Source organism: Sardina pilchardus, chromosome 20, assembly GCF_963854185.1.
Source record: "Sardina pilchardus chromosome 20, fSarPil1.1, whole genome shotgun sequence".
NCBI lineage: Eukaryota > Metazoa > Chordata > Actinopteri > Clupeiformes > Clupeidae > Sardina > Sardina pilchardus.
Genome location: NC_085013.1, coordinates 17,654,641 through 17,668,618, shown reverse-complemented (window position 1 = coordinate 17,668,618; position 13,978 = coordinate 17,654,641). Strand labels below are relative to the sequence as shown.

Here is a 13,978-nt window from a genome sequence, read left to right as displayed (position 1 = left end):
TGCGCAAACCATTGTTTCCAAAATGATGGTTACTATTGAAAACAGAAATCTTACCCAACAAGGCGCTTGGATGTAGCCGGCTTCCCTCCATTGGAGGTGGCATCGCCTCCGGTCACAGTCCGCGTCCTGTGTCTCGTGGAGCTACTCCTGCTCAGTTGCCTGGGTCTTCTGCGTAACCTGCCTTCCCGGAGAGAAGAGTCTGTGAGCTGATGTTTGGATTCATCCTTGGGTCCATCCTTTCCACCAGTCTCTCCAAAAGGCAGCGTACTGTTGTGATGTGAGATATTTAGGCTGGATACTGAGGAAAGTTTTTGGTTTGAACTAACAATTGCCGTCTGAAGAGAACGATCTGTAGCATTATGTCTGCCACCTGCGCGAGCTCCATGACTATCGCACCTCTGTGTCAGTCCTATTGTTAACGCAGCCAGGACAAAAATCCACGAACCGTCCATGTTCAGCGAAAAACTGCCAAAAAATGAAACGAATATCCCTGTGTCAAAGTTTGCAGTTGCGAACAGCTCGAGTCACGAAATTTAGTGTCCTCCAAGTGTTTCCCTATTCAAACAACCCAAGGACTGACGAACAACAGTCAACATGGATTCATCCTTTCCAAAACCAGATGAACCCTGTGATAGCTTTTCATAATTGTTTATGGAATGTTACGCAAAGTCGCTGTCCAGTCTCGTCTTCAAGTTTATAGGTTATCACCACCGTCACAATTACAATTTCGTACTTTCTAAATATTTAACTTTCCAAATGAATCGTCTGAAATGTGTTTTAGAACTTCTGCAACATTTCATTATGAATATTTACATAACAGTAGGCCTAATCACAATAAGAGAGAAGAATGTAGCAGCACGGTCGAAGTCGCCTACAGTAGAACTCTCGAGTTTACATCGTCTTTCCTCTCATCTGACCACCTCCTTATTTCTGAAGTCATCGGTAGAGTTTAGAAGTTTGCATAGACTCTCTGTCGGAAACTCCCCTATCGCCGGTATGCACAACATTGCCTACCTCTCATTAATCCAGAATAATGTAACTAAATCCCATTTTTATGGATACATAGCCTACATTCACTATAGGTTACATTGGACACTTATTTTAACCATCCAGTTCGAGCTAAAATGCAGCAGATGGAATGATAGTTGTGCCATTGTGAGTGAGGATACAGTAGCATACCAGTTCCCCAGTTCACATCTCTGATTCAGGCTCTATAATTCCTGGTAATTACACCGCAGTGGCTTGCTGAGACATCTGTGTTCCACCTCAGTAGTGTGCATGAGTGTGGCTAAATTGTACACAGACATAGCCATGGCACCATGGTTATGTCAGGTGAGGTTATAGCAGCAGCTACAGAAAACCAAGTCCACAGTCTTGGCATTATAGACATTTTAAAAACAGTGATGTACAGTTTAAAGTAAAACATGCAAACATAGCTATTATATAACAACAAGTGTCTTTCCATAGTCTGGTGTAGGCTATGTGTATAGCCTGTTTATTCCAGCAATGTCAGAGCATGTAAGATTGAGGAGTAGGTCCTTTCTAGTGGTGGTAGGGCTTCAGATTGCAACCAACTGAATACCTTTCCATGAATGTAGATACCAATACAAAGGCCATCAAGTGTCATGAAACATATGGTGGTGCTGGCGTTTTTGTTTGTCTGCTCGTGGGTGCTGTTGGAACAGAGCTGCCAACATGGTCAGAGATCATCTGAAAAGGGACATTCCAATCTTGGAGTGAAAAGGCGTAAATGCCATGGGTCAGGAGGACTTCTCCAGTGCTGTTCTTTATTGAGTCATATTATGGGATATGTGGCTGAGTAGACGGTACACAGGGTTGAGCTGTGCCTTGTGTTTAGTTGGTTGATTGTTTGGATGCAGCAGTCAAGAGATAGGAGTCAGAAAGGACTCACACAGAGCCAAAAAGGTAGAAGGTGAAATCTTTATAGACATCCTGGGCAAAAGTGCAAAAAAGCGTAAAGTGCAGTGCAAATGTTTCAGTCAGTCTCTGAGTTTCCTCGGTGAGGAACCTGAACAAAGCCATTTTGTGAAACCAGTTGGATCCCTTTCAGTTAGTCTGTCTCAATTTATCATCACAACCTAAATTATGATGGCATATGCATACATGTACTAAACATTTACTAAATGTTTATTCAAAGCTATGAAACTGTTTGGTGACGTCAAGGAATTGCATTGGCTCAGAGTGATACCATTGAGCCAAGCTAGTTACTGTAGCAGCTGCGTTTTTCTAAGATTGCTATCTCCTGCCTTGCCTCCTTGTTTCCTACTGACAACTGTCGATATGGCTATCACATATTATTATGGGAATCTGTTAATACAGTGTTATATTATGGAAACGTTTGAGTGAAGACAGATATTCAACTCCAAAAAACAGATGGTTCAGAGCCCCCCTGGACCCCCCTGGCAAATATATTTAATCACAAAACTTTTATATTCTCTTATATTAGCAATCAAACATTACACATTTGATAGATAGATACTTTACTGATCCCCAAGGGATCCTCTGCTGTGCAGGTTCAGCATAGTTTATGTTAAATGTTTACTATGAGGCCATGAAGTGAGTTACAAAGTTATGGAGCCAGTCAGTCAGTGATATTTTTTCTCTGGAAAATCACAGTTGTCACATGAAGAGACAGAACACATCAGATATGTGCGTCAGTAGAATGCTAAGAGGCCATCCCATCATAGCGCCTCAGATAGCAGCCCAACCCAAAGAGCAGTGAGTTCATGAGTTCAAGTCCATGGCTGGTGCAGGGTTGAACTATGCAGTCAACACAACGCAGATTACATTAGTACCATGACCGGATGTGGCTGAGGTTTGGGGACGGAGGAAAGGGCCGAGTGTAACGGTAGCAAGTGTCACTCATTGAGGCGTTATTGTTGGTGATACAAGCACCATTGTGTGGAGTCCAAGTTCACTGGCGTCTAGTGAAGAGATGCCAGCGCCTCCAGTGACTCCAGATCCTCAGCTGCTGGGGAGCAGCTTTCCTGACATAAATCTTCTCTGATATGCTTCATTCTTAATTACATAAGAGGCCTTCACTGGCTCTAGCAGAGTGACTGCAGACATACTGTACCATTGCAAACTGTGACAGCAGTGGATGGTTATAGAAAAATCCTTAAAGTTCTCTCGTAGCGATTCGTGGCAGATCTGAGTGACTTGCTTAGCCTATATTGGAAAAACGTGTATAGCCTAACCACCTCTTGCAATAATAATGTGTCATATTTAGAAATTCAATTACATGAAAATAGCCCTCGATTTCTAAGGATTACAAAATTATTGCTAACTACCCCATGATGCAGGCTTTCTTTGGCAAGCTTGTGTTTGCTGAAGTGCAGATAACTGATACTGTATATAGATACAGATGCTGATGTAGAACACAGTGGGCAATAGTGGACAAAGATGCTGATATACAAGAAAAACAATACTATGGCATTTGCACATAACCCCGAGACTCCCAGTCGCTCAAAAACACGCTGACATTAACTCCCGAAGGGAGGCACAGGTCAATTCCAACATTCCAGCACAGATCAACACATTAACATGCAACACAGAGACTCTTGAGAAATACACACTCACACCACAACTCACCTGCACAATACAGGTTGGATTTGGTTTATAGATTGTATTCCTTTTTAGATTTTAGTCTTGTTGGGGGCAGTTTGGGACTGTCCATACAGTATGTAAACCTGGATACCACATGGACATCATCTGTGTGCCTGTGTGCCATCTTCTGGGCCTGAACTCTAAAATGAACCCTCACATTTCTAGAAAGCTACACCTTCCAAATAAGTTAGAATGCAGTCCTTCATAATATGTCTTCACCCCAAAATAATTTCTCGTAATTTGACAGTAATCGGAATATTTACTTACACAAAACCTTTTAGGTTGCTCATCTTAAACAATATGAACTTGTCAGTTCCATTTAGGGCTTAAAGTGTACAAGGAATGTTATTTTGGCTAACCTATACAGAAGTCAGATAAAACAAACAACAACAACAAAAAAACTTTTATAATGTGCAAACATTTTGTAGCAAGGACTAGCTGATGAGTCTCCCTGACATGCTCTCAGTGTTCCTACAGAGTGAGTGTCTCGTGGCGGCTGTGTCAGTGTCCAGTTCCCACCCCAGACTGCCTCCCTTCCTCTCCCTCGTCTCCCGTCTCCCGTCTGCCTCCCAGATCCCCAACCCAAACACGCACAGTCCGTGTGGAGACAAGCTGGGTTTAGCCTATTAACATTGCACCCCTCCCCTCTCACCCAAGGGAAATCTAATTAGGCAAGGGGGCTGCAGTCATCTTATGACTGCCCTGCCTGCCTACTACACACTACTCCTTCCAATCACCCGCTTAGTTAACCGTGCTATCAGAAAGGAAACTGAGGCGATACACTGGCATACTGTAGGTATAGCTTACCTACAGAGGCTTACTAACCAGGATGTTCTAACAAATTGATATTGAGTAGGTTTCAGTATCATTAATATACCACAGAATTAACCTTAGCTTCTGTAGGCTATCAGCAACTGTAAAAGGGGAACAGCTTGGTGAATGCCGAAATGTGTCGTCAAGCTTGTTTATGAAGTTCCACCAAGCGAGTTCTAGTTCTCTAAGTTGTTCTATGTTTTTCTTTGTTGTTCTATGTTCTCCTGCTCTTCTAAGGCAAATCAGTAATCAGTGCTATAGTGCAGACACTGACACAGCAGTCTTGCGCCAAACTAAAAGCAGGGAGTACCCCGCAGTGAAGCCAACCTGTCGGCTGCTGTTTTTTAACAGAGCGGTCCCGTTGGATGTTTACTGCGGGCATGTTGTGTGTGTTTAGGAGATGCTCGAGGGTAGTCCCCGCTGTCATGAAAGCAGAGCCCTAATTCAATCCAATTTCACACAATTTGGGGCATCTGGAGGGAGCAGGTAATGAGGACCAGGCAGTGAGCACACTCGCTACACAAAGGCTCCACACAAACGTCTGACTGGCAGGAGAACAAGGTCACTACTCTCACTTTTTTCCTCCCAAGCTCAAATAAATTGGGACATTTTGGTGCAACTTCAAGGTGTGAATAGATTACTCTTCAGTAATGACCTTTACTACTTTATTGTTTGGGGCTTTAGAAATGGCATCTCCCAATTTTCAGCTACCCTTGTTTCATACCATTGCCCTGCCCCAATCTCTAAAACATGACTAATACCCCATGATAAAGGGACAGCCATTAATAGCTCCAGCTCAGACATGAGCGTTTGGTAGACTGCGTCTTTGCAGATGTTTTTGGGGAACAGAGGCTGGATGGTGGCCCAGGTCTGTCTGGCTGTTGATCTCCACTCAGTTTGTTGATATTACAGTCTGGAAAGCTTTTTCAGTCATTCTCAACATCAGAAGACTTGCAATCTCACATACATCAACGCTTTCAATGCATGACACCAGTAATGTGCCTGTTGGCTAAGTCACAATCTGATATCACCATATTGGTGTTGGATCTGGACCTTCATATGAGGGTCAGTTCAGGACCATCTTTGCAACTAGCCAATCATGGTGTTGCGATGTCGTGGCTGAGCGACTCAGAGAAAAGACACAGAAAAGCCTTGCTAAGTCATACACCGCTCTGCCAAAAAGGTTTCAGGCCTGTGCCTCATGGCCCATAAATAAACTTACATTTTGTTTAACATGATATTAAAACTGAATTCAGACATATTTGCATAATATGAAGTGCCAGAGAAATATAGTTTAAAGCGATACCACTAGCCAAATGTTATGTTACATTTAAATTATTGGCAGCGGTTGTGTCATTGCCTGGGGAACGGCTGACCTTTGCTCAATGACCATACATCACTTTAGCACTTTCCTTTAATTCAGTCCTGTTTTGTCACTCATCGTATCTGAGCCCCATCGATAATCGGGCACGCGCTGAACTCAGAGTCAAGGAACTTAGTGTTGATTGAACTAACTCAGATCAGCTGTATTGGAGCCGAAATGTCAGGGTAATTCAGGCCAGAAACCAGGGTTGGACTGTGCGTCTCTTCAACCTCTTTTCTGGAATAGGGCCCCCCCACAGTCGCCCACCTTGAAGCAATGCATGTAGTGCATGTTTGTTGGAGGGATTGTAATCAGCACTACAGTATACGGTATCACAACATCACTGCAGGAGCGAGGCAATGGCCACGTTCAGTCTCAGTTGTCATAGACCTCCTCCTCCCCGACACCTTTGTGATAACTGCACATCCCCCTCATTGGCCTGAGTCAGGAGGCCAGACATGTCATTGGTCTCTTTCTGCGGATGAATGATGCAAGAGAGAAGCAATATGTCAGAGACACCCAGCATGTCGTATCTGCCGCAGCCACGTCTGTTCTTGACTCTGTGGTCGAGACAACATGCATACAATACGCAGGCTTCCCACAGTCCATTCCTTTGTCCTCCGGCTTTGACTCTGCGGTGTTATTTTGAAAAGAAGATTCATGCCATGTTTTATTGAGTGCGAAGCACTGTTTATGTTGCTGATTTCTGCAGTTAGTTAACTCTTGTGCCGTGCATTGGGTGACAAAAACAGCTCTGTAATGCTACACCAAGCGCAACAGCGGGATAAATCCTCTGTGAAAATGGCAGAGGCATCGCCCCGGTCCCTGCCTCGGTTCGCTGTAAAACAATCTGCTATATGGACAGTGCTGTGCATGAAGTCATAGCCTTTAATGATGTCACTGGGACGGATTCAAAGGGTGTAGGAGGTCGGCTGCGCTCACGTTTGTAAACAGGACAATGACTACATGTATAGCTTTCTTGTGCTCCAGAGTCCTGCCCTCCTCCCAGAACTCCAGAACGCACTCTACTCCACATGTGGATGCTCTCCAAAGCACTACGTCCTCTGCTCATTAATGACATATACGTATAAAATATATCTGTGACAGCCACACTGATTGACTAATGAGAGAGTTATTTTCTTCCTCATTTGGTCTCCCATTATTATGCTATTAGTCTTCATTACCCCTCCTCTTCGGAATCTTGAGACTTTATGGATTAGAACTCTGATGGAACGCATCCTTTTGTCTCTTTTGGGATATCCCACCCCGAAAACATGGCACACACACACACAGAACACACTCCCACCCTCCCTCCCAAGGGAACACTTTTCCAGGCCTTTCCCAGTGACCTGGTGTACGATCTCTCTCTCTCTCTCCACGCTGTTCCTTCCTCTCTTCCTCTTTCCTCCTCTCTTCCTCTCTCACTCCCTCCTCCTCCCCTCTTCCTCCCCCCTTTAACTCTGCTTCCACTTAACGGCTGTCCTGTCCGCTGTGTGTGTGTGATGAGGATGGATCACGGCCATGCCCCTGCTTTCCAGCCTCGCCGGCAGCGCTGTGTGGAGGATGATGACTCCACCAACAGAGCACGGAAAATCAAGGTCAAACTTTTTTCCACATTAACCAGTTTACTGCCCAGGAGAACAGAAATGGATATCTGACGCCTAAACAGCGGCGAGAGCAATAGGGAACGCCAGAGAGGTGGAGAGAAGGAGAGAGGGAGAGAGAGAGTGAGTGAGAGAAAGAGAGAGAGGGAGGTGTAGAGAGAGAGATGTGGGTTTGCCACACTGCCCTGCATGCTGGTTTTCAGGATGCAGAGTTACAGTAAGTGTTATTACATATCAATTTCTGGTTCAGTTGTTTTTTGTGCACATTCTCATTTTCTCCATCTTCATTCAGCTCACTGATGTTCACTGAGAATGAATGAATCCGATGTGAGTGTGAGCCAGATAGGAGTGTGGTGTGTGGCTCAGGGAGATAAGGGAGATAAACACTGAAACGGTCTGATACGTCAAACCCTATTTTTCATACATTTGATTTCAGGTCATTCACCACTATTGGATAGTGCATCCTGAGAGGCCTAATCACTGAACACCACATTCAAATGCAGTAAGCATGCATGTGATGACTAAAAAACAAATAGTCACCTCTTTTTAGCAGAAAGTACAGCTTACCAATCACCCACCTGTCACAATGTCTGGTTATATAGCCTACAGTAGATGAGAAAAGTCCCAGAAAACAGAGGTTGGCTGATACGGAACATTGTTGCTAAACATGTTCATGCTAAAGGTTTAGACACATTGTCTAAATAATAATGCATAATCAAGATAGTTCACACCGGATAAACTTGGTCACAGTGATGTGCCTGCATGAAAATGTAAATGCTTTTTGCACATAAACCAGCATCTCAGTTTTTTATTAGGCAAACTATCACCAGCACCAGCACCTACACAGTTACATTACATTGCATTTCACCAACATCTTGTGTAGACTCTGCCGCATGCAATATGAATGCGGTGGATTCCTAAGAAAGTAGGTGCATTGCTTTTCCCCCTCTGTGCGTAGCCACATGCTCAATTAGCTATGTGGTCTAGGTCATGTGCTCTCTACAGTGGTCGTTGGACACGTATTGCAGAACAGTCCTCCCCATTGACTCTAATTATCCACAAGGGTCTAGCCCCAGGAGGCTCCGATGAGATTGAACCCATCCTACCAAGTCAATTTGACCTCAATAGATTCCATTATTTTCCTGACTTCACAATTCACGGTGCAGTTCTCCTGTTTATTCATACGGGTTCTTAGAAAAAACAATCAATGTGTAATATTGGCAGACATGGGGGCACCTCCAATGGCCAAAGAGCTGTTAATCCACAAGACGGTTGTGGCTGAATTTGATCCTTTAACTCTATTTAGTTTTTTTTTGTTCACAGGAAAATCCCAAGAAAATCCCAAGTTGCAAAATTGTTTGCATTTGGGTGGGTTCAGGTTTCCATAGGAACATTGAATCATGGACCAATGTGTTTCTACTCTTTGATGTAGAGATCCTTCCCTGACTTTGGGAGTCAGCCATGCTCCCAACAGATGTAAGGCTATATATATATATATATATGTGTGTGTGTGTGTGTGTATGTGTGTGTGTGTGTGTGTGTGTGTGTGTGTGTGTGTGTGTGTGTGTGTGTGTGTGTGTGTGTGTGTGTGTGTGTGTGTGTGTGTGTGTGTGTGTGTGTGTATGTGTATGTGTGTGTGTGTGTGTGTGTGTGTGTGTGTTAAAGGAAGAAAAAAAAAAATCTCACATCCATCAAAGCGCCTTGACATCAGCACTCTTTGAACCGGCGTCCTTTCCAACAGCTTTCTGAAGGCCTCACGGCAACAGGCCTGTCAAACAGCGAATGAGTCACACATTGGCACATCAACCGTAAGCATCCACCTAGGTGGAGGAGATCCTATTGCAGCAGTGCTCCAGACCAGCATAGCTAATGATGTTCAAGAGGCTGGTGGTTGGAAACAGAATTTCATAAGCAAGAAATATTCCCAAGGGCCCAGTTTGTTTTGCTGATGACTCAGATAAGCTATCATGGTGTTGTCTGTTGTGGCGATCGACCACAAGCAACTCTATGGTCACTTTCCCAAAAGGAAATTTAGTAGTAGGCTGTAGGAACCTCACCCTAAAATGAAGCATATTTTCCCATTACTGAGTAACCAGTTTGGCTATCTTTGGCTAACTTTCTGATGGGTGTTTTTTCCTTGCAGAGCTGGCACGGTCCACTGTCTGGTTAAAGAACTATGCCAGTACCCACAGTCCTATCTTAGTGTACGTGGTATACAGAGTCTGTGTATGTAGCATAGGGTGACCAGACGTCCCCGGTTTCAGGGGACAGTCCCCGTTTTTGGTTGCCTGTCCCCGGGAAAATACAGAAAAACTACATGTCCCCGTTTTTTGAAGACAAAACTTCAATTCAATCAGATTGATAGTCAAACTGAAAATGTCCCCGTTTTTGGGATAATGTCCACGGTTTTGGTCTCGGACATCTGGTCACCTTAATGTAGCAGCTCTAACTTAGAAAGTGGAAAGACTACATGCTGTGCAAGGATGGTCACCTCAACAGCTGAAGTACAGTATCATCTGTATGATAGTTTGAGTTCGAGGTCTCTGTGCCACGGTTGTATTACTGCTACTTGTGTACACCGGGAATACATTTACAGGTTTTGTATCCAAATCTAAACTCTTGAATTATTTGATGCCTATCAGCAGAAGTAGCCCATTGAAATATAGATTAATAGTTTTTGTAATATCTGAATAGGAATTGCAGTGTGCATCCCAACTATTTCAGCCTTTGCCTGATCACCTTCTTGTACTGTAGGCCTACCTATTCTAGAGACCTGATCACCTTCTTGTATAGGCCTATTCTAGAGCCTTTGCCTGATCACCTTCTTGTATGTAGCCCTATTCTATTCTAGAGCCTGGCCTATCTGTTTGTCATCAAGATCAAACAATCTGACTTTTTGGACTGAAAAGCAGCTGTTTTCACGTCTTTGCTACCACAAAAAACCGAAACATAGATAACCGCACAAACACAAAACAGAAAAACGCCACGTTCTCTCTCTCTCTCTCTTTCTCTCTCTCTCAGCTAGTCCCATTCTTCCAGGATAAAACACCGAAACATAGATAACCACACAAACACAAAACAGAAAGACGCCGCTCTCTCTCTCTCTCTCTCTCTCTCTCTCTCTCTCTCTCTCTCTCTCTCTCTCTCCGCCAGCCCATTCTTCCTGGATAAACAGCCCGCCGCATGCTTATGTGCTCCAGCACACCTCCCTGCCTCGTCCAGTACTGTTGGCAGCGCGCGCCGCGCCTCCCAGGGGCCAGGGCTCATTAGGCAGTCTGAGTTGCAATAAGCCTGCAGACGGACGTGCTGACACTGGACTCAGGTGCCAGGAATGGCTCTCAGGGCGAGGGTCAGGCTCGCTCAGCTTCTCAGCATTCTGTTGAAATAGTCTCCTGATTTATTAACAGAAATGAGCTGTGTTGTCAGGTCAGGCCTGCTTTTATTTTTGCTCATTTATTATCAACACTGCGGTAGAAAGTTTTGTTTTCGTGAAACTGAGAATGCCAGACGAAGACATGATATTCAATAGACGATTCAAACACATGATGTGGCAAAACAGGGCCACAGAACAAGTGAAATTCATGTCTTACACCCACAAATACTCCTATTCAGCCTCCAATGGAATATTCTTTACTTGGTGCACAAACGGTAGCATTTACACAGTCATGTTCTGTTGTTTTCATCATCCCTGACTGTTTAAAACAACGTGATTTAAGAACTGGTATACCATTGGCATTTATTTTCAACAGCACTGGCTACATTTTTACCATCATTTTCAACATGCAGAGTTCCATCGGACCACTGTGCACATTGGAAAGTGATGTGTACTCACAATCTTGAACATGCTATTCCAGAACTTCTGGGCTACTGCATCTCTCCAGAGTAAGTCTCTACACTACAGTATCGGTGATTAACCTGACACAAGATGAAGTCTCTTGAGGTAACCTATCTAATACCGATCTTCAAGAGCCTAGGTGGTGCTGTGGGTAAGGTATTGGTAATGCACTGGATGTGATGTAACGTTGTGATGTAACAGCTATTAATACCTCTAAATGTCCAACCCAGGATGCACGCTGAAACATGACGTAGATGACAGTGCAAGGTCATCCCCAAGGTCGTCCCCAAGGTCGTCCCAAAGGACAGGACTCATATGGACAGCAGGCGGAGCCCCGAGCAGGACAGGAAATGACCCGGTGGACAGGAAGCATGTTCTCACTGGTCAGCAGTTTCCAGGTGTGCGTGCTGCCGCACTGGACCCCGGAGGACCACTGCTTCCTGCGCCTCGTTTTTATCACAGCTGCCAATCCACCGCTGCCGCTGCTGCTGTCTCACACTTTATGTCACTCCGTTTCCTCAACCGATCCACCACACTGTTGTGAGCACTTGGAGTTGCTATGATACAGCAGTGAATGTGATGCACAAAAACTCCCTATGTTTTCCTCCTTTTTTTTCATTTCGGTAGAATAATTGGGCTGGACATTTAAATGGGTTGATTGGAATTTTGAAAAAGGGAAATATCTACTATTATGAGACCCCAATTCAAGCTAAACAACAATCTTTTGGTTCTAGGAAATTACAGCACTCCGAATCACTGAAATTTGTCAAATTTAGCTGTAGTGATCCTCATTTTTGCATTTACGTCTTTCAATAGGGGGCGCTATAATGCAAATGAGTCATAATGTCTTGACGATGGCACCCCGTGAGACCAACAACATACCACAAAAATGTCGGAATCTTGGGCTATGATTGATTGGTAAATTATTCTGTGAAAACGGAGAACATTCGGTGTTGTCGGTCTACCCTGATTTGGGGTGAAGAGAGGACAGTTACTGGGAACCCAAATATTCTCTTCGTTAGAAGCCTGGTGGGGGTAAAACAGGCTTGCCAAGTCTCATGTGTGCTGGTGCTCCAGTGTCCTGGAGATCATCAACCAAAAATCAGTGGGTAACAAAAGAATGGGGAAAAAACACGTAGACAAAGCCTATATGACTAGTGCTACTGACATTATAATGAGTGGCAAGTTATTTGCCAATATATGAATGAACGTAAGCAATGTGTGTAGTAGACTATGCAACATTAAATGGCAAGAAAGCAATATGTCTGTGGCAGTGAGTGCATCTAGATGTTGCAGTCTTTGGATACAATACACATAAAGTCAGAGAAATTATAAATATCTGAGCTTGGCATTGTTCTTGTGGTTGGATTAAGTACTGAGGACTCTAGGCAGCTGTGGTTGGAAACCGGAATAGCATTCCTGGTCAGTGCCAAGCCTTTGGCTCTGGTCAGAGGCTTTAGCCATTGTATCATAGTCAGCATCAGAGCGAGATGCCTCCCCTCGTTTCATCCTTGGAGAGAGCCAGCGCGTCGTCATATCAGAAGATCTTAGGATGGAAATGAATTTGGGCGATGAATTTTGGGCCGAGCTGACAGAAACATGTCTGACGGCTCAAGCAATGCTTTGACTGAGCATGCTTTACAACAGTTGGCTTTCTTTGAGACGCCATGAAAAAGCGCTGTTTTCGTGACAGAAGATGAGAACACAGTAAAATGATGTTGCTGCTTGTGTTGTTCCAGTGCAGGGGGAGCCTCACAGCCCGTGCCACAGGATCGTAAATAAAGGAGAAGAAAGCATGACAACGTGCGCTTCCCACTCCACTCCTGGAATATCATATCCGTGGAGGTGAGGAATTCCAACACAATGGAGCACTGCTACATTTAATGTGCTCTGATCTGATTTCACATTTCACTGTTTCTCTCTCTCTCTCTGTCTCTCTCTCTGTCACACACACACACACAAACACACACACACACACACACACACACACACACACACACACACACACACACACACACACACACACACACACACACAATTTACGAGCATTGGATTCACACATTCCATTGTTTATGTTCTCTTAATCATTTCAGGGTTTTTTACCTTTTGATTAAAAAAAAACAATGAATTCCTAGCCTGGGTACAGACTAGAGAGGCTATGGGTTCACAAAGAAAGCTCATGCTGAAGTATGCCTGATGTCCACAAAAGTCGGACAGTAGCACCTCAGTATACTGTAGGTGCATCATAATGCACTGAGATGGCTAAAAGTTATAATAAGCTGCATCGTAGCTGGCATGTTATGGAGCAACATCTAAACAAATTTTTTTTTTTTACTGTAAAACGATGCGCTACCAGTGCAAAGAAGCTAACAAGCCACTCGCAGGGCCTGACAGAGCCTCACAGAGAGCGGTGGCTGTTGAAACACTCATGCATGAATATTACATTGGCCACAGTGGGCTTTCTTTGCCCCATGAGAAGCCCAGTGTGTCACATATCAAAGGATTATTTCAAAGAGGCGCAGTGGAGATTAGACAAATACCACTAGTGTACAGCAGGGTGTTTGTGTGTGTATGGGGGTGGTGCGCTGGGGTAGGGGGGCAGAGGGGGGGTCTTAGGGACTATAAAAAAAAACTGGCCTTACTGACATAAACACAGTGGATTCCTCAGCGGCAGATTTCAAGGGTGCTGGTCCAAATTCCTGCAGGGAATCTGAGAAAGGGATCATTATGCAAATA

General features: G+C 44.3%; 1 protein-coding gene across 1 annotated transcript in view; it reads right to left on the bottom strand.

Moving 5' to 3' along the window:
- LOC134068037 (latent-transforming growth factor beta-binding protein 2-like) overlaps positions 1 to 539 on the bottom strand; it is a 79,735-nt gene extending 79,196 nt beyond the window's left edge. The window contains exon 1 of the mRNA XM_062523540.1: positions 55 to 539. Coding sequence (XP_062379524.1) covers positions 55 to 452 — 398 coding nt within the window. The 5' untranslated portion in view covers positions 453 to 539. The remainder of the gene's footprint in view (positions 1 to 54) is intronic.
- Positions 540 to 13,978: the final 13,439 nt, after the last annotated feature.